Source organism: Triturus cristatus, chromosome 1_2, assembly GCF_964204655.1.
Source record: "Triturus cristatus chromosome 1_2, aTriCri1.1, whole genome shotgun sequence".
NCBI classification, from domain to species: Eukaryota; Metazoa; Chordata; class Amphibia; order Caudata; family Salamandridae; genus Triturus; species Triturus cristatus.
The window spans coordinates 804395014-804421512 of NC_140580.1; the positions used below are offsets into that span (position 1 = coordinate 804395014).

Below are 26499 nucleotides of genomic sequence, written 5' to 3' on the forward strand. Positions count from 1 at the left end.
TTTGGTCATCACCTTCATGGTGTCCCTGGTGGGGACAGATAAAAAATAGGACATCATACTCGCAACCCTAAATAGAGCTTGCATTGCGATGCCCTTAGTTGGCCAGCAATCCATCAGCCTGTCGACTTAAGCTTTCTGTCAATGAAGCCAATGGTTGCACCACCTACAAAAAGCTTATTGTCTGTCTGACTCTTAAATAGGGGAGGTGGACCAAGGGGTTGGTGGACAGGATACACCTTCTAATTTGTGATGGAATATCCTGTCTGCCAGTCCCTAAATAAGGCTCATAGTTTACTGCATTAAAATGCTTGCTTTGCATGATAGTCCCATTGTATTTGTATTCAGGATTTGACTCAGAGTAAGTATCAAGGGTAACTGTTCTGAGCTACTTAAACTGATTCCATAAAAATGTTAGAATTTATGGATTTCAGTGCAAGTAAAAAGCTTGTTAACAATCTGTCTTTATTTGGAGGAATTGGATATGAGAGCATTGTCTTTAAGATGTGTATTTGTAATACATTTCTATAGAAGGAAATTGAATGTGCACTGACACAATCTTGGTGGGAAACTTCTCAACACCTTTTTGTTAGAGTGCGTTATAAAAACTGTAAAAGTTGAATAAATGAATTATAATAAGGTTTGGAGATCTTCACTTTGCTTATTTTTTATAGATCTTATAATATGAGTACTTTCATACTTATGCTTACTACTCCAGCTGGGGTATAGGCGATTAACCAGGACTCTCCAGTCATCTCAATCATGGGCTTTTCTTTCAATCTGACTCCAGGTGTAGCTCATCTCCTTGCTGTCAGTCTTGAGGCCTTGACACAAGGTGTTTCTTGGCCGTCCTCTTATCCTACGAGTACAATAAAGAATTTGGGTTACACAATCTGCACTTCATATCCATTGTCCTTTGTTAAAATATACTGTAAATATTGTGTTTTACCGGAGCTAATGGAAATTCTGAGAGTCTCACAAATGTCCATACAGATGTCTAAAGGTGACAGAGGTTCCCTTGATAATGTTTTATAGAAACTGAAAAAATCACCAATTTATCAGGGTCTGCTGGTTTTTCTTTGTGACAGAATATAGCCTTGGCAATCTTCCTTACATCAATCACTAAAAAACACTAAGGCCCTAATTACGATGTCAATTGGAGTTGCCTCTGACCGACACCGTTTCGGTCGAACCCGCCCGCATCACAAGCTCCCATTGAAAAATGGGAGTTCGCGAAAATCCCTGCACTGTGTGACAGGCACCATGATGATGCAGGGATTTTCAGGGGGGCACCATAGGTGCTCCCCAAGCCCCCAAGCGTGGGGTCACGGGGCAAGGGGCCCCTGCTGGGGGCACCCAATGTCACTTTCTGACAGTCTTTCCATGTCAGAAAGGCCGACATGGAAAGGCTGTCGGAAACAAACATCATAATCCCGATGGTGGAAACGCCACCCTTAAGGGATTATGAGAAGCTTCCAACAGACCAACGGGCTCCATGAGTCCGTCGAAAGGCATCGGTCCGTCCGTCCATCCGATTGCTGCCTCCAACCCCACGCACCCTAATGCATTGGTCGGAACGCAGCAGTCGATGCGGTTCTGACCGCAACTGACAAGCTGCTGGTTGCGGTCCGAACCGCATCGTAATGAGGCCCTTAAGAACTTGCAAAATTACATTTAGCAATATAATGATCATTTGCACATTTATAATTTTCTATTTAAGCAATCTTATTATTATGAATTGCCCATGTTTAACATTTGTATCTTCTTAAAAGACTTTGCGATCAGGTTCATAAGAAAAGGTTAGCTGCCACAGTTTCAGGCCACTCTTGTGATTTCTCTGAAAAGGTGGTGCACACGGTACTCATCGTTATTGAGGGATCAAAACCTTCTCCCTTTGTCTTACAGATTATCAGATAGGCAAACCTCATAGTCAGATCTTATTTCTTCAGTAGAGCAATGATGAATCTATTCAATCTCTAAAATATATCTGCACAAAATTACATCAAAAATGTATCATTTTTGTAGAATTGTAAAACTGACCGGATAGATGGTTTGTCTTCTCTAATTTTTGCTGTTATATTTTAGTTTTTAAACACATTTATATTATGTCTTATGTACCCATCTAAGTAAAATAAAATGATTCTAGTCAAAGCACTCAAACTATTTCAAAGTAAAACATATGACATGAAAGACATCGGAAATCAGCTTATATGGATTTTAGGTCATCAAGAGAGTAGGCATGTAGAAAAAGATAAAACAAAGTATACCATAATTTATTATGGCCAGACTTGTTCATCTTTATCTTAAGAAAGGCAACCATATTTAAAAGTATTACTTTTAGACTGAGTGTACTGCATTGTGGCCAATATGAACTACTTAGATTTTGCCATTTGTGATATGATGAAGTGTTGCTTCATGCGGAATAACAATATTTATGCTAATATTGTGCAAACGGAGAAAAGGTGGATTGTGAAAAGTCACTAAAAGAACTATTTAATGGATGAAATCTGACCTTATTTATTCCCTGACTTTTGTTTATTCAGTTCCAACAGAGTGATATTGACATGCAGCACTTTAGTTTTACATGTAACCATGAGGTGGACTTATTAACTGTTCGGAGGTATACCCATAGAAGAATGAAGATGAACTTCTGATATTAAACCTAGAGAAGAATGGTGAACAGGGTTTACTGTTTAGCATGTGACCTGCATGGCAACTGGCTTGGCAAGTCGGTGAGGGGTCTATGGAGTGCCTACTGATACTGATATCAGCAAAACTATGAAAGCAGTGGTTGGAATTTCGCATTAGGCAGCACTGGAGGTCAGAGTCGTACTCCTACAACTGCAAGCACAATTAGGAAGAAACATGTCTTGTATAAAGCAAGCACTCAAGATCAGTCTTGTAGATATCATTAGTGGAGCATGTACAGTGGGTCTGAACTCCAGGGGTCTTATTTACAAGCCCCTTGAGCCACATTTTTCCCCAAATTAACAGTGATACACCGGAGTCGCAAGGTACTTGTGAATGTCCTATTACACACTGGTAATCTTCATTACTTCTGGTCCCGTTGTCTTCGTCCCCTCCATTTAAACAAGTAAGATAATCCTATCTCACCAACAGAAAAAGAACAAAGGAATGCTGGCCCTACCCAACCCCCTACCCCTGGGTGTACATAAACATACCAATCCCAGCATTCCTCCTGAAATACCAAGCCCCTTATGAAGGCCAGCAAGTCCGGGAGGGAGGGAAGGATGTGATGAAGGGGACGAGGACAACGGAACCAGGAGTAATGAAGATTACCAGTTAGTAATAGGACATTACCCCCAGGTCCCTCCTGGACTTGTCCCCTTGATTTAAACAAGTGAGAATACCCAATCAGCAACCTGCCATCATCTAACAACAACCCACCAGGACACAGGACCAACAGCAAATCCCAGTGATTTTTTGAAACAGGCAAAAGAAGGCAAATCAGGAACACACAGCCTGAAGAACCCACAAACCAAAATTAGCGTCATCCCCCAGAACATTCTGAATGCATTAATGCTGCACAAAGGTATTAGAAGATGCCCTGGTGGTCACCCTACAGATCTCTGCAAGGGACACATCACGAACTTCAGCCCAGGAGGCCACCATCCCATTAATAGAATTCCCCTGCATACTAGCAGGAGGAGGGGAATCAGAAAGGGAGTAGGCCAATATGATAACCTGCTTCAGCCATAGACTAATGGAGGAAGAAAAAGCACGCCCCCCAAGAGAGGAAACCTCAAAAGACACAAAGAGGGAGTCAGACTTCCGAAAAGAACGGGTGCGATCCAAATAGATCTGCAAGGCCAGTCAAACATCCAGCAAATCCCAAGGAAGATCATCGCTCGCAACCTGCTCCGAACCTAACGCAGGCAGCACCAACTCCTGGGAGCGATTAAACTAACCAGAAATTTGGGAACAAAGGAAGAATCCAAACCTAAGGACCACCCCACCTGCAGAAAAAGACAATAAAGGCTCATGAACTTTCAAGGCAATAGTTCACCAAGGCGTTTGGCCGTAGTAATGGCCACCAAAAAGACAACTATCAAAGTAACAAACTTTATATCAACCTCCTACAAAGGTTCGGAAGGATAGGCAACCAAAGCCTGTAACACCAAAGGGAGGCTTCCTGGACTGCTGAATAGCCAAAACTAAATGCTCGGGGAGACCCCGACTCCTCCTCCCCTACCTCTCAACCTGAAGACTGACAGTCGAAGCTGGTTGAGGGACAACATCGGGGACAACCGCAGGGGGGACAGAAAGAACTGGAACAACCAAGGACCCTGAACAGCCAACAACCGAAGAGTCGGAAAACCAAGACCGGCGGGGCCAAAAAGGGACCACCACTATCACCTCCCGATCCTCCATCACCAGGCCAGACAGAAAACAGATTCTGGGTTTTATGGCAGTGGCGGTGTTCATGGTACCTTGGGCGCGGTTTAATCTAAACCCTCTTTGGTTACATCTGATGGCCCATTGGGATCCCTTGTCTTGCAGTATGGTTCTATTGGTTCCGGTGTCTCTGTCTGTCCTCCTTACCCTGCGTTGGTGGACAATCTCGCCAAGGGTCTGCCTCTGCAGCCCTCCCCTCTGGTTGTGCTGATGACAGATGCCAGTGCTTTGGGGTGGGGGGCAAGGTTGGACTCGAATTCCCTTCAGGGTCGTTGGTCCCTTCAGGAGGAGAAAAGGTCTTCGAATTGGCACGAGTAGACGGCGGTGTTTTCCTGACTGTCATGGGGTTCCACGATCGGTTGTTGAATCACAATGTGGTGGTTCGTTCAGACAACATGGTGACAGTGGCTTACCTGAATCACCAGGGGGGTATACGGTCCAAGTCCCTGAATGCAGTGGTGTTCCTATTGTTTTGTTGGGCAGAAGGGCACCTATTGTCTTTCTTGGTTGTTCATATCCAGCGGGTGGATAATGGGGTGGCGGGTGCCCTCAGTCTTTGTTTCCCTGCCTCCCAGGAGTTGTCTTCGACTCCGATGGCCTTTCGTCTGGTGTGCGAGAGGTTTGGTCTTCCCTTTCTCAGCCTCTTTGCTTCCCAGCAAAATGCTCAGCCTCCTCACTTCTGCTCCAAGGTCCATCAGGTGGGGCCCTGGGGGAAGATGCCCTGACTATCCCTTGGCCATCTCGCCTGCTGTATGCCTTCCCACCCCATGCTCTGATCCCCCGGGTTCTGCCTCGCCTGGTGTATCAGGAGGTGGTAGTGGAGGTCCCCTTTTGGCCCCGCCAGTCCTGGTTTCCGACTCTTAGGTGGTTGGTGGTTCAGGGACCTTGGTTGTTTCCTTTCTTTCCATCCCCCTTGCGGTCATCCCCAATGTCCCTCCATCGTATATGACTGTCTGCCTGGAGGTTGAGAGGCAGGGTTGGAGGAGTTGGAGTCTCCCTGTGCATTTAGTTTTGGCTATTCAGCAGTCCAGGAAGCCTCTCACTCTCCAGTCCTATGGTAGGCATTGGGGTAATTTCCAGCGCTGGTGTCAGGCCCTGGCGTTGCCCCCTCTGGTGTGCCCCCTGTCTGAAGTCTTTCAATTTCTCTGGGAGGAGTTTGATAAGGGGTTGTGTGTCTCCACTTTGCGGGCACAGTGGGCGGCTGTCAGGGCTTTTCTTTCCCCTTGAGGGAATTTGCCTGATGTGGACAATTTGATTTCTCGTTTGCTGAGGAGTTTTTCCTTGTCCCGTCCTGTGGTGAGGCCTTCTTTCCCTCTGTGGGATCTCCCTTTGGTGTTGCAGGCTTTGGTTGCCTCTCCTTTTGAGCCTTTGTCGGAGGTTGATATAAAGTTTGTTACTTTGAAAGCGGTCTTTTTGGTGGCCATTACATCGGCCAGGCGCCTTGGTGAACTGGGTGCCTTGATGGCTTGTGAGCCTTTTTTGTCTTTTTCTGCATATGGGGTGGTCCTTCGGTTGGACTCTTCCTTTGTTGTTCTCAAAGTTCTGTCTCAGTTTCATCGCTCCCAGGAGTTGGGGCTGCCTGCTTTAGGTTCGGAGCAGGTTGCGGGCAATGATATTCCTTGGGATTTGCTGGATGTTTGCCGAGCCTTGTGGATCTATTTGGATCGCATCTGTTCTTTTCATAAGTCTGACTTCCTGTTTGTGTCTTTCAGGGTTTCTTCTTGAGGGGGGAGTGCTTCTTCGTCCTGTATTGGTTGATGGCTGAAGCAGGACATCATTTGGGCCTACTCTCTTTCTGGTTCCCCTCCTTTGGCTGGTGTGCAGGAGCGTTCTACTCGTGGGATGGCATCCTCCTGAGTTGAGGTTTGGGGTGTATCCCTGGCTGAGATCTATAGGGCAGCCACCTGGGCACCTTCTAATACCTTTGTGCGGCATTATCAAATTCAGAATGATCTGGGAGATTAAGCTTATTTTGGTTTGGGGTTTCTTCAGACTGTGTGTTTCTGATCTGCCTTCTTTTGCCTGTTTCAATAAATCACAGAGTTTTTCTGTTGGTCCTGTGTACTGGTGGTTTGTTGTTGGATGCTTGGGTATTCTCACTTGTTAAAATGAAGGGGACGAGGACAGGAGGGACCTGGGGATAATGTCCTATTACTTACAGGTAATCTTCATTACTCCTGCTCCCGTTGTCCTCATCCCCTTCATTACATCCCTCCCTCCTCCCTCCTGGACTTGCCAGCCTTCATCTGGGACTTGGTACTTGAGGAGGAATGCTGGGATTGGTACGTTTATGTACTCCCAGGGGAAGGGGGTTGGGTATGGCCAGGTTTCCTTTGTTCTTTTTTCTGTTGGTAAGAAAGGGAATACCAAATCTCTCGCACACTAGACGGAAGGCCACCCGAGTCAGAGACAGCTCCTGGGAGGTGGGAAATAACAACTGAGGGCATCTGCCACCGCATTGTCCACCTCCCAAAGTGAACAGCTGAGAGAAACAACAGAAGTCCTTCTGCCCAACAAAACAACGGGAACACCACTGCATTCACCGACTTCGACTGTATACCCCCTGGTGATTCAGGTAAGCCACCATTACCATGTTGTCTGAATGAACCACCACATTGTGATTCAAAAACCGATCACTGTACCCAATGACAGCCAAGAACTCTGATGTCAACTTGCGGCAATTCGAAGACCTCCTCTCCTCCTGAAGGGACCAATGACCCTAAAGTGAATCCGAGGCCAACGTTCCCCCCTACCCCAAAGCACTGGCATCCATCGTCAGTGCTACCGGAGGGGAGGGCTGAAAGGCAGAACCTTGCCGAGATTGTCCGAAACCAATCACCAACACAGGGCAGGGAGGACAGACCGAGACACCGGAACCAATAGGGCCATATTGCGAGACAAGGGAACCCAATGGGCGATAGATCTAACCAAAGAGGGCGAAGATGAAACCGCGCCCAAGGAACCATGAACACCGCCGCTGCCATAAGACCCAGAAGCCACAACCAGAGACGGACTGGAAATGAACACTCCTCCAGAAAACAACGAGCAAGGGAACCCAGGGTCATCAACCGAGAGACAGGTAGGAACACCTCCTTCAGATTGGTGCGAAAAAGAGCCCCTATGAATTTCAAGTCCTGTGAGGGCTCCAGCTGACATTTGGGGAGGCTCAGCAAAAACCCATGATCCCTCAACATTGAACACACCAACTCCTGATCCCACAACAACTGATCCAGGGAAGGAGCATGGACCAGCCAATCGTCCAAGAATGGTTAGATCAGGACAGCCTGAAGATGGAAAGAAGCCACCAATGCCGTCACCACCTTGGTGAATACTCGCGGGCCGACCTCAGGCCCAAAGGCAAAACATGAAATTGATAATGCCGGCCCAAAGGAAAAACCTCAGAAACTTACGAGAACTGGGGTGAACAGGAATATGATAGTAAGTGTCCTGAAGATCCAGGGTGCACATGAAGTGACCCGGGAGAACCAGCAAAATCACTCGTTGGAGGGTCTCTATTTTGAAAGGCAGATGTAATACATTCTTGTTCAGTGGCTTAAAATCCAGGACCAGACGGAACCCCCCTGTCACCTTGGGCATTAGGAAAATCAGGGGGTAGAACCCCTCCCATTCTCCAGAGGAGGAACCACCTCAACAGCCCCCTTCTCCAACAGAACCTGTATCCCCCGAGACAGCTTGGACCTCTTGGTCAAACAAGATGTCCAAGGAGTTGGACGGACCCCTGAATCTGGAGGAGGCACCGAAAATTCAATGAGATAACCCAGTCTCACAATGTCCAGTACCCACGCATCTGAACAGGATTGCACCGAAGTACTGAAGTCGACCTCCGACCGAGAATCTGGGATCGGCCGCCAGATAGTCATGAACGAGGCTTTGCAGGAGGGGACATAGCTTTCTTGTCCCAACCCTTCCCAGAAGCAAATCTCCCATGACCACGAGAAAATTGCCTTTTAGAGGGTGAATGGAAGAAGGATTTAGGCGTAGAAGTTACAGCAGCAGCGGAGGAATGATTAAAGGAGGATGAATGCTTCTTTTCCTTAAAAAGCCTATGTAGATTGCCCTCCAACTCTTCACCAAACATCATGGTACCCTGAAAGGTCAAGCAAAGGGCCGAAATCTTCTGGGCAGAATCAGTCTTCCAGTCCTTCAGAACCAAATTGCGGTGAGCCCCCACACAAACCCCCCCAGAAAGGGATGATGCCTTCACAACGTCATATGAAACATCAGAGAGGAATTCCACCTGTCTCTCAGAAGTCCCAAATAGTCCGAAGTATCATCCATGGACCTATAGAGAGCCTCCATATCGGAAATAAGTGATTGAGCGACATAAGTCCCATAGATGCCCGCCTTCAGAGTTAGATGGGAACCAGAACAAACTTTCTGGGGGAAGCATCCACCTTCTTGTTCATGGGATCATTGCCCACTGCGTCCTTGGCCAAAAAAGTACGATCCACCAGACATGCCATAAATTAATCAATAGGAATGGAGTCTGGCTACTCTTTAGACATATCCTGAAGAGTGTATAGTTTCACCATGAATGTGAGAAGCATGATATGATCAGGGTCCTTCCACTCCCTTTTAAGAACCTCATGGATGTAGTGATGGACCAGAACATCCACTGCAGCAGTGCTCTGAAACTGGTGCAGTGTAGAAACCCCCAAGTACTGGGAGCATCATCGCAAGAAAACCCTATGTTGAACTTTGCAAACTTCAGTAAGTCCGGCACATATCTTTGTGAATGTACTTGCCCTTGTGCTCCTCCCCCCATCCAATACTCCTTAGTGTCAGAAGAATGTGAGAGCGGAGCATACACTGAGCTCTTGGAACAGTGACCACCCACATTCCCTGCAAGGTTTCCTTGATCAAACGATTAATCCTGACATCATACCCCTCCCTGTGCCATTTGGAGCGCGTCAGATAAGGAGAGGAAGAAGACTCAGAAGTGGAAGAGGAGGAGTGATCTACATGCCTATTCTTCCTGGAATGTTTGCCCATGTCCACAGCCTCAGGAAGTCACAAAATCTGAAGAAACCAGGAGCTCTCAGACCAGGAAGCAACCGGAAGACCAGGTGTCCCCAGTCCTTATTGAAAAGGATCCCAGAAGTAGATCAATGGACAGAGTCACTGGGTTCCCCAGCAGGGAACCAGTACACTCCTTTAGGAAGAAATATGGATGAAAACAGCAACAGCTGGATGCCACAACCAGCAGCCAACCAGGTTGCACACACAGTCCAGGTAATACAGAAAACAGCCCGTATATACGAGGCTGACTCAGAACAAACAGCACCGCTATGCTGTACTCACGTTTGGGCTGGTAACTTAAGCACAACCAGCAGTCACCCCGCTGCACTGCTGACATCGATATGCCTGACTTCCTGCCACATCCAGTGGAAGTCAGTCAATGCCGCCCCAGAAGTCCCCACCAACTGAGAGATTCTGGGGCATGAAACATGGACACAGCTGTGCCCCCGACATGCCCCTCAACCCGTGAGGCACGATGCTGACCTCACAACCGGGAACCTTGCCAGAAAACGATGACCCAGACCATGAAGAAACAGCATGACGCCCCCAAGCCCGGCAGGGAGGGAGTCAAGAAGCCAGCCATGTTCCCGCCACCCAGCAGCAAAAACGGTAAGAATGCGGGAGCCTCCCAGGCTCCTGCCTTGTCCTAAATTGTCACAAGACAGAAAAAAGAATAGGACGAATAGTGGGTTTGGTATGTTTATGTACTCCCAGGGGGAGGGGGTGGGGTAGGGCCAGAATTCCTTTGTTGTTTTTTCTGTTCGTAAGATAGGATTATCTCACTTGTTTAAATGAAGGGGACGAGGACAAGAGCGACATTGGAGTAATAAGACTCCAAGCATTTAGGGCCAACTGCTCTTCAAATATGACTGTTTTTAACTTCCTCCCCAGAAGGTAGGATGGTCTATTTTACATTGCTTGCATAAGAGCCAATGACCACCGCGCTATGTTCCTGCCAACATATTGTATACACTTTAATTGATGAATATGTTTATGTGTTAATGCATGCATAACAAAGAAGATATAATTAATTGTGTGATAACTTCATCAATGGAGTGACCTATGGAATTTGAGATATTTCCCTTTAAGGCATTTCTAGGTTAAAATATGACTGGGTCAACATACACTTTCCTTCTTCAAAGAAATGAAAATGTAAAACCTTTACTCCAGGCAGGGCATCTTTGAGAGAGAAAAACATGAATTTACAATCAAACAGCAACTCATATGTGCGATCTGCCACTTAATTCATTCTTAGTAACTTGTAATAATTTTAGCCAATCATCAGTTCAATCACCTTACTAACAGAGATGGCCGGCTCAGGTAATTGCGGTGGGTGGGGCGGGGGGTTTTAGTCAACAGACGACGAAATAGGTATAGTTAAATAAATGAATAATACCTATTCCGTCGTTTGTCGGCTCCCCCCGCCGCGCCGTGCCTCACCAAGCTTACCTGAGCTGGCTGCCGCTGCTTTCTGAGTGGTTGCCTAAAATAGGAACTTTAAAGGCATATGCAGATTTTGGCAGAAAAGAATGCAACGTTTGTGGACGGTTCTATAGTAAACAACTACACATAACACAATAACATAAACAAAACAACATAACACCACAATTAAAACATAGCAACGGCAAAAAATCATATTGCAATAATTCAGCACAAAAAAATGCAGTAGCACAAAAAAACAACAGAACAGATAACTAGCACAACAAAATTTCACAAAGCAAATATGCACTATAGTTCTTGTCACACATTTCCACTTCCAAAATCCTGTTTTCATAATACTGTGGCAAAAGGTTGCCAGGCAAAATTGTTTTGTGCTCTATCCCTAGGTGCTGATGGGAGGTCTTTATTTGCCTCCAGACTAGGGCGTTTTATTGAAGGAGAACATTGGAACATTATCGTGGCCATGGGTAGCATGTTAGAGGTGGGCTTGGTTTTGTACGTAGAACCCGCTCTAATGATGTTAAACCTTTTTCTTTTGCTGTGTGTCTCAGTTTTATGTTGTTTTTCTCCTACTGTAGTTGTGCACAGAGTGGAAACACGAGGCGGAACAGCCACCAAAGGAAAATTAACCAGCAAGAAGAAAGCTGCCAAAATCTGACAGATTTCACTCCCGCCCGTGTACCAAGCAACATGGACATTTTCACTGCATACAACGAAACACTACAGTGCTCTCATGAGTGTGTCAGAACACCTGTACCAGTCTACACAGATGAAACATTGCACCAAACTGGAGTTTATAAAACAACGTTCAATGGAAATAGGTAAGCTCGGTTTTTTGAAATGACAAATCAAAACTTAATGTTGTGTGTTAGTTTTGTTTATTTGTTTTCTTTTTTAAGTAAAAGCATACAAGGTCTTTCAGCTGAAAGAAAATAATACTTCACTGTCATATGAGAGTAGTTGTTTCCTTGCACACTAGGGAGATATTTATGTTCCTTGAGCCTAAATGTTTATGACCATAGGACAAGATGTGTAAAATATTTGCAGTTAGGGTTGGGACTTAGGAAAATTTAATTGTTGCAACATATAAAACAAGTGATGTTTTCTGATCTCAAACTCTCGGTTCAGACTAGGAACAGAAAATATGCATCATACTGCAACAAGTGTGATGTAGTTTGCTTCCTAAAAAAATAAAAAAATAAAATATATATATATATATATATATGTATTCATATAAATTCTCATATGCAAATATATCAATACATCAATTGATTTCATACTTTGATCCTATGCTCCTAAAACTATGGTCAAGAAATAAAACTGTATACATAAACATAGACTCAGCGCCTGGATGCCCTCACGTGCACGGTTACCCTAACGGGTGATTAGTTAGTGCTATACAAATACTGTTTAATTGACAGTAGGCTAGAGAAGTCAGTGTAATCTGGTTTTAGCTCATTGTCTGAGTTTTGCATTACTTTTATCAAAGATGTCATCCAAACCTTCAGATTACTAAACCCAGAACTGTGAATTAGTAGAATGAGAACTTGGACGCATCTAAACTAGAAAATTGTACGGATTAAGAATTTGCTCAATTAGCACTCAGCTGCATTCCTTACTCCCAATACTGCTGTCATTATTGTGTTTACATCAGATCTGTAAAGGTATGAAGTGATTACACGTGAAGAGACTATTAATAAAATTACCTTTGAACTATAGTTCACTCATTCAAAATGATGCCAGGTGTGATTTATGCACAATCTGGCACTGGAAAAAAAGGGAAAACATACTTTTGACTTTTTGTGTTGACTGCATAATATGGAACATTGCAACCAGGTATTGGTTCTTCTCTTAATAAACATTTGTTTGCATCAGGGTTAAGCCAGAGAAAGCACGTTTGTACTATGATCGTTGATACACAGCGCAAAATAGTGCATACTTGTAAGGGCTTAAACCCAGTGTCCCCATCCGGCTTAAAACTTGTATAAAATACCATTAGAATGTTTGTATCGTCTAGAGGACAACGATGCTACTAAATTAGTTTGAAACAACATTTGCATTGCTAAATTAACCTTTGCAAAATGGCTCAGAGAGAATTTGGAGCAAGCCCTTTCTGCAGCTTTCCGAACTTCGCCAAAACCAAAATTGTTTCCAAACACATCTGCTCTTTGTTTGCCAGTGTGCAATATTGCCATATTATGGACCCAATATAAGTCAGCGGGCAAATGTCTTAACTGCCATTTGCCTGTACTGCAATATGTACAAAATAATTTTGGCTTCTGATCTCTTTTTTACATTGCGAAAACACAATTATTTATTCTTAGTCTCAAACGGAGACCAAAGATACAAATAGGGTTGGCTATTATATATGTCTTCTATTCCTTTCCGAAATAAAAGGAAGCCCAGGCAGAGGTGTGGAGAACTGACACCCACCTGCCTCTGTTCATAATTTCAGCCATGGGTGGCACAATGTGAAATTGTGTCTAATATACTTTGTCCTAAGTAGCCAAGATTCATCTAACACACTTGCTAAACCTGGTATGAATGGGTTTTGAGCCAAAGTCAAAATCTTCACAATGTATGTTTATAAAGGGATAGATTCTGAGTAGAAGTGTTCACCGTCACGCCCAGGATACACATCTTCTACCCTTTTGCTTGTATGATTGTGACTACAAGATTGTCATCACAAACATTCATTTATATTCTATACTCGGGAATGACTAAGTATTGAACAGAGGTGACAATACATTTGCCAATGATATAACATGGCTGGTAATTCTGTTGCCGTGTCAAAACAATGGTCTTCAAGTGCTAAGGTTTTTTGCATTTGCAACCTGTAACTTGTGCAGCTTTGCTAGGTTTTTGAATATTATTCATATCTTTGCAAAGTATTATGCAACACAATAATTCACAATGACCACGAGAAACCGAGATATTTCAAGTCTGAGTTATTACAAATCAGACACAGACGTAATGGTGAACATTCATGTACGATTTGCAAGCAGATTCTACATTACTTTCTTGCATTTCATGTGATTGCAAAACATTAACTAGTTAATGCCTTCCACACCATTGTGTAACCATTCCAATCATTTGACAGACATAGCTGCATAACTTCCTTGCTGTTGAGGGCTGCAGAAGTAGGACCACAGAGCAATCGCAAATAACTTCTTTACTCGTTTTTGTGTTGCTTTATGAAAGAGATATACAGTAATCTGGACTTCAGTACTTCTCAGGCCTCTGTAGTTTGATTAGTGCACAGGTGTTATGCAAAGCGGTGACCAGGGCCAGCTTTAATACTGGTGGCGCCTAGATTGACAATCTTTGTTGGCACCGCCCAATGACCTCCTTCTTCATGGATTCTCTCACTAAAAATCCTCCAAGCGTGCCCTTCCTGCTCCAGAGTCCTTTCTCACATTTACTTTATTCCGTTTATAGCATCACTCATACCTCAGAACACTTTACATAACACACATATTATGCAGAGATAATGAAACAATCAAATGCTACATAAGACAATAAGGAATACAAGTTGTTGGAGTCACATGTCATCCATACAGGTAGACAACATATTTCAAGAGTGCTTGCTATAGAGAAGCACAACCTTTGTATTTAAAATATAACACAGTGTATGCGATTAGCTTTACTAATACAAATTAATTTCTACCCAAACAAATCTTTTATCAACCTTAGGATAAGGAGAAAACAAAATAAGGTTATAAACCTATGCTTTGTAGTTTGCATGTAGTTCTTTGATGACACTTCATAGCTCACCTTTCAATTTTAGAAGGACTGCAATTTATGAACTGCAAGTAACAAAAGGATGTCTGTGACAAAAGCAGTAGCCAATGAGCTAATTACATAAAATACAGTTCTGTTAGCTACATGTTACTAGTGCTTTGCAGCAGGCATATTTTTGTGATGAGTCAAAACTGAAACAAGTCAACACTTAGATCTCTTCAGCAGGTACTTTAATCAGAGAAGTTCTCTTAACATCGTCATTATTGCTTGAAAATTGCTGGGTATACAAGTAACTCTGTAGCAAATATTTTTAACCTTATAAAATATTTCAAAATGCAGCGGCCCCCGAGATCAATGCCAGGTACACCACCATAAATCTGGCACTGGCTGTGACCTGAAAATTAATCCATGAAGATACCTCATAGATAATAGGGGAGTAATATTAGCTCAGCCACATATGCACATTTATAAAAAAAAGAAGTACACATTGACCAGGGTGTTAAATTTCACCATCTTGAAATATCCGTAATCCAATGGTTTAACCTTCAAGCTGCTAAGTCAACAAAGATTTAACCATTTCCAATAAAGAACTTAATCATCAATAAATCAGTATTGATGTTACATATAAAATGTTTAATAAGATGATGAACTGTAAATTGGCTCAAGACACTGGGACTTCCGATTAATCTTCCTCATTAAATACACTATTTCCATTACCTTTGTCTATCATATTGCTTTTTCTTTTTTATTCTGAATATGCAAAATTAATTTTAATGTGAAATGCTGTTAATATCCTTTATGCTTATATGATGGACGCTCACATTCTTTTTCACCAAACACAACAGTTAATACAGCCTCACACCAGATAATTGTTCACTTGTATATTTATTTGGATTGGTCTAAAACAGAACATAGATTTATTGCCAATCTGTTAATATGAGATTTGCTTTGCCTGAAATTACTTAAGTTGAAACATATATGCGTTAAAAAGGATATGTCACGAATTTACAAAACAGATACATTTAATTATTCAGTAAAATAAAATTTACGAAAATTACACTTCCACTTATTCTTTGTCATACAGTTTTCAAGGTATCATGACAGCACAGTATCTGCTACATATCCATAGATTTAAATGTTCTTTCTAAGGATTGATTTTAAAGAGACGTTGAATGCTATGAGCTATTAGTGAAAATATTGTCTGTGATATATTTCCAATTATTTATTTTTCTAACTGTAGACATTTAATTACCCGGCATGTAAATATACACAAAGTCCAAGAAAAGCATCTAAATACTAAACATAAATTTAAAAAGTGTGGGCATTCATTATCTTTAATTCTAAGCAAATGTTAGGTGCATCTAGAGTATTAACTAAATAAGTAACACATATTGGTATTGATAAACGTTAATTGCAGCATTGTTAATTGCTTTTGAAGCTGATATTTAGAGAGAAATGAATAATTAGCAAGGATTTTCAAACCATTTCATTGAGTGTATGTGTGTGTTACTTATGATATGAACCCCAGCCAACCAATGCCGGGGCAAAAAGTAGATCTTTTAGCTTTATTATTTCTTTGTGTTTTGTCTGTGAATTGTGTTGAACATCGTCTATGTATGTCTGTACTCTTGTTAATATTCTTCATTGATACATAAGCATTGGTTGGAAAGGGTTCATTGTTTTTCCATCTTAAGGTAATGCTTTTCCAGAAATCATTGACCTTTAAAAGTATATGCCTTAGCCATTTCATTTATTCGTTTGTAAGTATCACAAGAAACCAAACATGTTTCCCAATTCAGTAATTATGCATAAACCAGCACTAAAGAAGTGCTCACACAAATTAAGAAGTGCAAGTTCCTATGAAACTAGCTGGCATGTCAATTTTAGGCAATTAGATTCATTTAATAGAACAAAATTCAATCTGATAAAGTCTTGTTAATGGCTAGAATTTAATTCCAATTTACTAAGGAGAATTCAGCAATATTAAATTGCATTTTTTTGGGCAAAAGCATATGCATTTCAAAATGAGGTCAATATGCCAACTAAAGCATTATTTTATAAAGATTTTTTTATTCTATTAAGCTAATTTTTGCAGCAGGCCTGACCAGGCTTGCTTGTGTGTTACGTACCAGCACGCGCAAGCCCATTTTTCTGCTCGCTGCAGACCCTCCTCTTCTGATCGGCATCTAATTCCTGTGGCCTTTGTGTCTGAGAAATGGTTTGAAATCTCCTGCTGACTGGCCGAAGTCTGTTTTACTTCCTGAGGGCAGGGCAGACGCCATGTTTCTATTTTCTGGTACGTACCACTCTTAAGAAATTTTTTCCAACCACACCACTTCACCTAAGTTTTAACATTTCTACGCATGGAAAATCTTCACAATAATATATTGTCACCTGTTGATGAAGTCTTGTTAAAACCTTGTTTTATTGCTAGGATCATCATGCACTAGACAATCAGTAAAACATTAATTGACAGAACAGTCAGAAGGTTGTTAGTGATTGAGCGTGATTAATATGTTACATTTCTGAACTAAAGCTATTGCATTTGTTATAAGTAATATTTGAACCTGCCAACCAACCTATTGAAAACTATTCTGATTATAATTAACCTAGCGATTTCAAAGTGCATATGCCAGTGACCACAGTGGCAAAGGCTGATACCCATAACTTTGTTAATGTTTTGTGATTTGTTGAATGATGTAATGATGCCTCTTTACCATTTCCATTAAAAAGGGTGCTTCCAGTGAATTTTGTCACATAAGGTCTTAACACAACGAGACATCATCAATGGGAATCTCATTGTTGTCGATGATTGTTGATGAAGATTGTAACATTGCTGAAAGAGAATTGAATGTCTTTCTTTTTTGCGGACAGCCCTTTACTTTTGCCTGTTAAGAGAAAAGGCCAAAAGGCAAATATGTCATAAGATACCAAATTGCCATTGTGCATTAGTGAAATAAGTCTTATTCAAAATAAGCATTAGATTTGTTGGTGATATTCATGTGTAGGTCATGTTGATGATCAAGTACTAATACGAATAATCTTCAATGACTACAACATGTATCTCCATAAATATTTGAAGACCGTATTTATTGAAATACAAACAATGACAGCCCTTCACAATGAACTCAAACTCAAAGTTCAAATCAACCTGTTTTAAAGAATTATGGGACCATATCAAACCACATCAAATCCCAATCAAAGTGCATCTAATCCTTAACCATCAATGCCAAATTTCATGGTTTTAAGCAAAACTTTTTTCTGTTTATAACTATAGAAAACAAACATTCTACTATTTCAGAGCAGTGCATACATGTCAAGGTAGTTTAAAAATAAAAAGTAATGCCAAATATTGACAGTTACAGGGAAGAAAAGGCAGTCAAAATATTCAGGATTTTTAAAATACAGATGGTAATGAAATATTTAGGGATCTTGACTGCAAGAGCATGCCCTTGAGAGGATTTGCACTGCCCAGAACCTAATTTGTAAAAATAAATAAAAAAGAATAACTAAGTGCCAGGGCACCACCTATTGCCCCTTCCAGTGCTGCCAATGAGAATACCAACACACGGACTAACCATCAAACTCTGAAAAGTGTTACAATTCAGACTATTCCAGGCCCCAAAGCTATAAGAATGGCTTTGGCGGCAAATATTAGGCATTTTGTGCACTGTTAGTGTCAGAACTAGATTAATGAATAACCTGACTTGCCACTACATTGATACAGTGTTGCTTGTTGTTATTACATAAAGACAAGTCTAAGGGCCTCATTACGAGTTTGGCAGTCCATAGGACAGCCAAACTCAGGGAGGCATGGCAGGAACCGCCTCACTGGCAGTCCCGCCACCACAGGTCGCTGAAATCGCCCGGGATCCGCAATTCCTTGGTGGTGGTGTGGCGGTCTGGGACAGCAACATGCTGGCAGTGACGCTGTGCCACCACCAAGCATATTATAAGTTTCCAGCCCGCCACACTTTTCATGGTGGTGATCCAACAATGAAAAGTGTGGCAATGAGGAAAGTATGGGGGGCCTACAGAGCTCCATGTTGCCCCTGTGCATGGGGTGGGGGTGCATGCAGGGGGGCACATTTTGTGCCCACCCGTCTTTTTGCAACCATATACCTGCATGGCATGGACTGCACATTCAGGAGTGGGCTTTGGCGCTTCCTTGGCACTGCAGGTCTAAGGCTCCTGTATGAGCCTTAGAACTGCACCACTGTGGGACTGCCAAAGCACCGCCTGCCAGACTATTTGAAAACTCATAATCTGGCAGGCGGGCAGCAGTTAAGTTTGGCAGAGTGGGACCGGGGAGTTGGCATGGCACCCCACTCCCACACCACCAAACTTGTAATCAGGCCCTACATTTTTTTCAGGGTTAGAGGAACTTCATTTGTATCATTAAGGTAACTGGAAGTTCATGACTCCTATAAAGAACAAACTTTTGCAATGCAACAGGTCTCGCATTTGTAAGAGCTATATTATTGTTAAAGATAATGTCTTTTACCCAAGTGCTTTTACTTTGAGTGTCATGGATGTATGTGGTGTGGAGTGGAATTATGTTGCTTGACTGGAATTGTTTGTTGTGGAATTGTGTGGAGTGGTATTGTGTGGTGTATTTGTGCAGTGGAATTGTGGCATGGTGAATAGTAGAGTTGAAAGCTGCCGACAATAAATAGAAAGGAAGATAAAGAGGGATAGATAATTTGTGCATGAAGTTGTAAATGAACTCCAGGTAGAGGAGCAGAAAGAGTGTGTGAGAAAGACAAAAAGAAGTTGACAGCAGGCGACAGAGCTATAAAGAGGGAGCCTTTGTGTATGCAGAAGACACCTAAAGAAGAGGAGGCGAGTGTGGGTTTGAGGGCTGGAAAGTTTGAAAAGGTATGGGGAAGATATTGTGCTTGAAGAGCTGAACTGAACCAGATGAGTGATGGGAAGAGTGCTTGAGAGAGTGAGAGTGAGGGGTGAGATATGGTACAACAGCGAGAGGGAGGGACCAGTGGGTAGGGCACCCAGGGGGGTGGGTTGGGAGGCGAGAGGTAGAGTAGTGTACAGTGCAAGAAGGTATAGAAAGTTAGCATGTGTTAGCAGGTATTATAGATAGGAGACATGGAATATGAGGGAGGGGTGACAGGTGGCAGTGGGTTTGAGAGATGAGAGGGGCTAGAGGTGATGTGAGGGAGAGAGATGAAAGGGACAGTGGGTGTGTTGTAGAGAGATGATTGGGTTGGTAGAAGTGTTGTAGTGTAGTTCCTATTTCCCTTATAGGCTCTGCGCATTGGAATAATATACACTATAGTTCTGTGCATAGGACTGAGGTCAGTATGCTCCAATCGAGTATATTAAACTTAATTACTTGTATGCCAGCTAACTCAGAGGTGACTAGAAACTTCTTGAATGAACAAGAAGGGATTAGTTTCTGACAACCGCATTAACATGACAACTTTGTTTCCTTTCAGAATTGGAACGTGTCTCAGAATCATGGAAACAATAGATAACAGTTTCACTCAGTCAATCGTGCATGCTTAGTTTCTTCAGAGTTACACAGAAAATAGGAAGACCGGCGTTTTCAATAAAAAGGATTTATTGAACAGTTTTAGTTCTCGTGTAAGAGATATGAGCTGTCACGCTCATTAGACAGTAAGCAAGATATAATATGCACAGCAGTAAGAAGAAGTAAAACTGCAACAGCATTGTCTTTTAGCTATGACCTATATCTATATACACATAAATACACAGGCTAAACGTGGATACTCATCTGGTGTTTCTTAATAATTCTACCCCAGTGTACCTAACTTGAATGTAGTGCGAGGTAGGAAGTAGGTGCTGATCTAAGCTATAGTTGGTCTGAGCTTAAGTTAGTATTTTATATGAGATGCCAAGAATTTCCTTAGGTTCTAGCCAGCTCCATACCTTAGAATGTGAGAGGTGGCAATCTCTTTCCAGATCGCGAAGTCTAACACCCCGCAAGGGGAGTTGGAACACTGGAAGCTGGAATCTCTGCGTGCAGGGAAGACAGCGTCTGTTCAGTGCGTCAGGCAGGGACTCGAACTCCTTCAGGTCTTGCCGTGGCGAGCCGTATAGCCGAGCTGTGCCGTGCCATGAATTGCGAGGGAAAGTGAAGGTATATTTATACCTTGAAGGTGTCTAGGAATGCTAGCATTAACGTAAAGTCGGGCAGAGGAAGACGTCATGAATGAACCCCTAAGGAATAGTAGATCATGCATAATAGATGAGTTCTCGAAGAAATCAATAATCAATCCCAGCAGGGAAAATCCCAGCGGCTTAAGGGTCTGGTTTCTAAGAACTCGATGTGACGTAGGATAGACAGATGTAGGTGACCATGCCTGTATTTGGATCTGCATGGCCAATGCCTAAATAAGGACAGGAATATTATGCCTAAATAAAGACAAGACGAATTGTGCCTATATAAGGACATGATTCAATGCACCTATATACGGGTATCTAAAGTGACACACAACAGTGCAAGGGAGAGATGGGTTGTTTTGGATTTGTTTGTTGTTGAATTATGTGGTGTGGTGTGGACTTGTTCAGGGAAATACATGGTGTATGTTGTCCTGTAGAATTATGCGGATAGCTATTAAATGGTATTAAGGTTTCCGGAATTATATAGAGTGAAACTGTGTGTTATGGAGTTAATTATGCGGATTGGTATTGTGTGTTGTGTATTGCTATGTTGTGGAGTTGATTTATGTGTTGTGCTGTTATATTTTGTGGTATGGATTGAAGGTATGTGCTGTGCTGTGTAGTTGATAAATGTGGTCTTGTGTGTAATTATGTGGTGTGTATTGGAAATGTGTAGAGTTGAATTTAGTGGCATGGAACTGTGTGGCATTGCGTGAATGTTTGTGTTTTGGAATTATGTATTATGGTTTGTAGTGCACTTATGTGGATTGTTGATATGTGACATGTGGGTTGTTTTAATGTTGTACTGAGTATAATGTAATTATGTGGTGTGAAGAATTGTGTGGTGCAGACTTGTGTGGTGTGCTGTGGAGTTATGTGGCATGGTTTGGAATGGTATTATGTGCATTGGTGTTAAGTCACATGTTTTTGGTGGGTAAATATGTGGCACTTTGTGAAGTTGAATGTATTTTGTTGAGTGTAATTATGTGTTTTGGATTTGTGTGATTGTATGTGGAGTGCAAATATGTGTTAGGAAATATACCCTGTTGTGTAATTATGTGTAATGGAATTATTTGCAGTTATATTTTGTTGTGTGTAGTGTAAATATTTGTTTTGTAGTGTAGTGGAATTAAGCAGTATAGTGTTATTATGTGAAGTGTAAGTTAGCGGCTTGGAGCAGTGTTGAATTATGTGGCTGCTACTTTATTGGTTTGCTATTATGTGGCATGAAGTAGAATGAGGTGGGGGAAGTGTGTGTAGTTGAATTGTGTGGCATATTATTTTGAGATGTGAAAATGTGTTGTGTATAGTGTATGTATGTCATATGGATTTTTGCGTTGTGTAAAAAGAGATAAAGGAAGCCGGAGAGAGAGTTAGTACATTTGAGAGAGGGGGGACAGATAGCACTTCTTATTAGAATTATAGTGATGACAGGGGATATGACAAGACATAGAGGATTAGTTCCTGTGTTATTTTTTGATAGTGAAAGATCTGTAGCATTGGCATAGCCAGTAGTTTTTGCTTTTCAGACCCCATAAGTATTTAGCCATGAAGTACTTTATCAGGGGCCTACAACACCTACTGTTACTTTGCGGGCCACTGGTGATTGGCTACACACACCCAAGAATGTGCTTCCTTTCTTTTTAATATAAAGCACTGCCTCCTTTGGTATATGAGCCTGAGCTCTTACCTTTTCTAAAAAATCGAATGTTGAAAAGCATTAGGCAGTGAAAGGAATTCATAAACTAAGAATCAATTCAAACAGATGTGTCATTTGACTACATTAAAAAACGTCCTGCTTGGTACTAGTATGAGAGTCCAGCAAACATAAAAACATGTGATAATCTACATATTAAAAATCGCCAACTCTAACCAATGGAAACAATGAGTCACTAACAAACAGCTTAATTATGCTAGAGAAAACACATTGAATTTCCTGCATGCAGTTCATTATGTGTCCAAACACCCATTTGGTAGCAAGTAGCAGGTATATTCTAACTGCCTGCTGTTAAGTATATATCAAATAAATTGCTATTGGGCTTAAAATTATCAGGGTTGCACTGGGATAGAGAATATGCACGGGCACCAAAATAAAAGTGACCCCTTTTGGTGAATCACAAAGCTGGAAAATTGGGTCACATTTTTTTTTTTAATATCTAGTTTATAAAGTGCAACTAATGCCGATAGGCGTCGTGGCGCTGTAGGAACAGATAAAGTTGCTGAATTAGATGACCGCATCAAGTTTAGCCAGGGCGGGGTGCCTTTATGTCTGCTGTGGGAACGACCAGGTCTTTAGGGCTTTTCTGAAAAGTGAGTAGGGAGGGAGCAGCTTTTAGTGTCTTTGGGAGACTGTTCCAGAGCACCGCTGTGGCTCTGAAGAAGCTCTTTCTACCCCAATTGGTTCTCCTGAAAAAAGGAACGCTCAAGCTACAAATCGGGGTAGTTTTAAACATATAAAGACAGGAGCTTGAAACAAGCAGCTACATTTTTTGAAAGGTAAGGAGAAGGAAAGATTTGAACCTGGACGAGAAAGGCTGTGATTGTTACATAAAACATACATGTTTTTCAGCAGTAAACAACAGGCTTATGTCTTTTTGATTTTATGGAGGAGGAGATGGTACGAAATGAATGCAGACCACTGTTAAAAAAATGAATCTAAAAAAAAACATGACGGCAAATGTTTTGGCTTGCACAGAGAAGGACTTCTACGGAACCACCCAGGGAAAGAGAGCTATTTTATAGAGTTAGTGGTTAAACTATCAGGTGGAGAAAAGCACACAGGGAAAATTAAAAACAAAACAAGGATAAGAAGGAAACAAATGGAACACTGTTGAATACAAGAATAGTCTCTCTCATACAGCCAAATTCCTTAATGCAACAGCAGATGTGGAGAGGCACACATGGAGCAAGCCAATACCACCAGCAACAGCCATAAGGAATAGTTGGCTTGACCCGAGCTTCTTAAATACACCATTGGAAGGCAAGAATTCAGACAAGGTAAACAAGTTAAGGAGGGGCTGTGAACGAGTGATGGACATGCAAACATGCTAGCACATAGGGAAGCGAGTTTGCGTAACACGCTGTTTCAAAAGCAAGCAGTGTATCCCAATAAGATCAGTTCAGTAAGTAAAGTATGTTCTCAGCCTTTAAAGGAGTTGTGGTAATGTCTCCTATCCCTCAACCCGGGTGTCTCTGCCTGAGAAAATGTGGAGACAGGACATTCCATTTGCCTTGAGTTTTTTGCCATCCACAGTAATTTTAATTATCCAACCTACAATCCTAATGTTACAGTTGGGCACAAATATGTAAATCCATATCAGGAGCACAGTTGGCTCTTTAAATGTCATAATAGGATGTGCATTTTGCAGCAGAGCGGGGAACCATTCCTTACATGCATCAGTAATACATAGTGTTACCGTCTTGAAAGAAACCCTTTCACAGCGAATGTTTTTCAAGTAAAAGTCCCATTAATAACATAATCGTGTCTCGGTTGGGGTGGTGGTGTGGGGGGAGGGGGTTGGCATACACATGGTATTCTGAAAAAAACAGGTACTTGATAGAAAATCTTCAGAGAAAATGGGGAGACTTTTAATTGGCCTCTCAGGGACTGGCATGTCACAAGACAATCTACCCAATGACATAAATAAGCAATCTGGAACCGCAACAGAAGTAATGTCAAAGCCAAGTAAGGATCATCCTGCAAATAAGCACAGATTTAGCAAGATAGATTGTATGAGAACAAGTGCAGAGTCACAATACATCTTATCACATTTGGGGAATCATGTACAGCAAATGGTTCAAGAAGGAAAGCAGCCAAACAATTAATTTGGAGACAGACGAAAATACAAAGAAATTAGGCGAGCAACAAATGCCTCAAAGAATTACTCCTTCTGGTAAAGTACCTGAGATGGGAGCTTTTGAACACAGGCAGCAAGGTTTACAGAGAAAAAATATCCCAAACAGGGTGAAAGCTGAAGAGTAATTGAGCTTTGGTGCCACTGCAAAGGGGTTAGCGCATATCCCGCTGCCAGCTAAAGTTGTAGCCTTCTCTTTCACTTGCAGCAGGACACTCTCTATGGCAACCTATGCTCAGTCAGCACAGCGAGATTAAATGCATCGGAGAGCAGGGAAAGATGCGGCTGTAACCGAAGCTGTCATCCCTGATGCCTTTGAGATACGTTTGTATTTGTGGTGCATGAGGGTTCAACATAGCAGGTTTACGGATGGCGGCAGTCGGGGTTTGTGTTTAAGACCACAACCCCTGCTACTTAGTACCACCCCAATCTACCTGGCTGTAGTTATTGTGATGGTGAATGAATTTGCGTTTTGTGACTGTCAAAAAGGCTAAAGATTAGCCCAATCTCCCTTAAAAGGAAGCCCAAAACCAAACGAATATCTTGTCAAAAGAAAGGCAACTAACAGTGGACATCCAAAATTTCAAAAAGGCTAAAAAAATACAAGCAACAAAGCAGGAGGCATGGCGCAGGAGGCGGAACTAACATAACTATGGCATTCAGAGGAAGTGGGAGGGAGGAATGGTATATCAAAATGTAAGCAGCTATGGCTTGAAAGCTGAACACAGGCAAACAGTAACAGAGCAGGAAACCAAGAAAAACATTGTTCCCCAATGAACAAATAAATAACCATAGTGTAATGATACAGTACTTAGTCCCTGCTATGTGGGAGGAACTGAAGAGAAAAAGGAAGGACAAAAAGGCAGAACAGACTACTAGCAAGCAAGGATTTTTAGAGGACACTGAAACAAACAAATGAAAAGCAGTGGGCGGAGTTTAAGCCCAATATATACTAAAGTATATACAAGACGTTGAAAGCTCGACTTAAAAAGGGTAATGCATGATCATCCAACACAATATATATTCTTCGGCTTGTACGCCTCCAAATCCAAATGAACTGCTTTGCCACACCTTCCACATGGAGGGTGTCAGCAAATACCCAAATAACCACATAGAATTTCACAAAAGGAGATCTGACCCATTTCTACATTGGATTCCTTGCTCGTAGGAAAATGTAAATTCCCCACTGTTTTCAACACCTTTGTGATTAAGTTAAATCTCATACCCAATCTCTCCATTTGCATAAAAGAAGAACTTGCAGAAAGCACAGCCAATAACTAACCTTGCAGGGGATTCAATTTAACCACTAGAAGAAATACACTGAGTATATCTCTGATGTGTTTCTCGTCAAGCAGTGGTGATTCTCCTACCAAGTTTCAATTTCATATCACACATTCAAAAGGTGGCATAGTTGTGCATTTTGTAGGAACACTAATTGGCATTTAACAGAGCGACACTTCACATTTGAATAAAGTTGCTGATAGAAGACGTGGAGCCAGGCAAATTAATTGGTCAGTTTCAAATGCCTGGCCCTGTGTAATGAATCATCTATTTATTCCAAATGAATGTTCAAACCTTTCTGAGCCGCAGCGTTCACGAAATGGTCTGTTTAGCACTGCATTCACCGGCGCAAAAGTAATATAATTAGATTACTGAAAGGACGAGAGAATAAAACGTGAAAGGTCTTTGCTATTTCTTGGTGCAGTAGGAAATGACTACCTGTCGAAATTAATTCATTAGATCAGGTTGTCGTATAAATGAAATACTTAGCATGGTTATTATAACTCCTTTTCTTCCTCTGAATATAATTATCCTCATTACTGCATCCAATTACTAGTCTTCTGTAGTTCAGAATGACCAAGGGACA

At 42.0% G+C, this 26499-nt stretch overlaps 1 protein-coding gene across 2 annotated transcripts in view; it reads left to right on the forward strand.

Annotated features, from left to right (window-relative positions):
* The window catches only part of AJAP1 (adherens junctions associated protein 1), an 896426-nt gene that overhangs the window by 714578 nt on the left and 155349 nt on the right, over positions 1-26499 (forward strand). The window contains exons 4-5 of one of the 2 annotated variants that reach the window (XM_085608867.1): positions 11472-11714; positions 16799-16930. In XM_085608867.1, coding sequence (XP_085464993.1) covers positions 11472-11714; positions 16799-16871 — 316 coding nt within the window. In that variant the 3' untranslated portion in view covers positions 16872-16930. The remainder of the gene's footprint in view (positions 1-11471; positions 11715-16798; positions 16931-26499) is intronic. The other variant, XM_085608866.1, reaches the window with a different exon arrangement.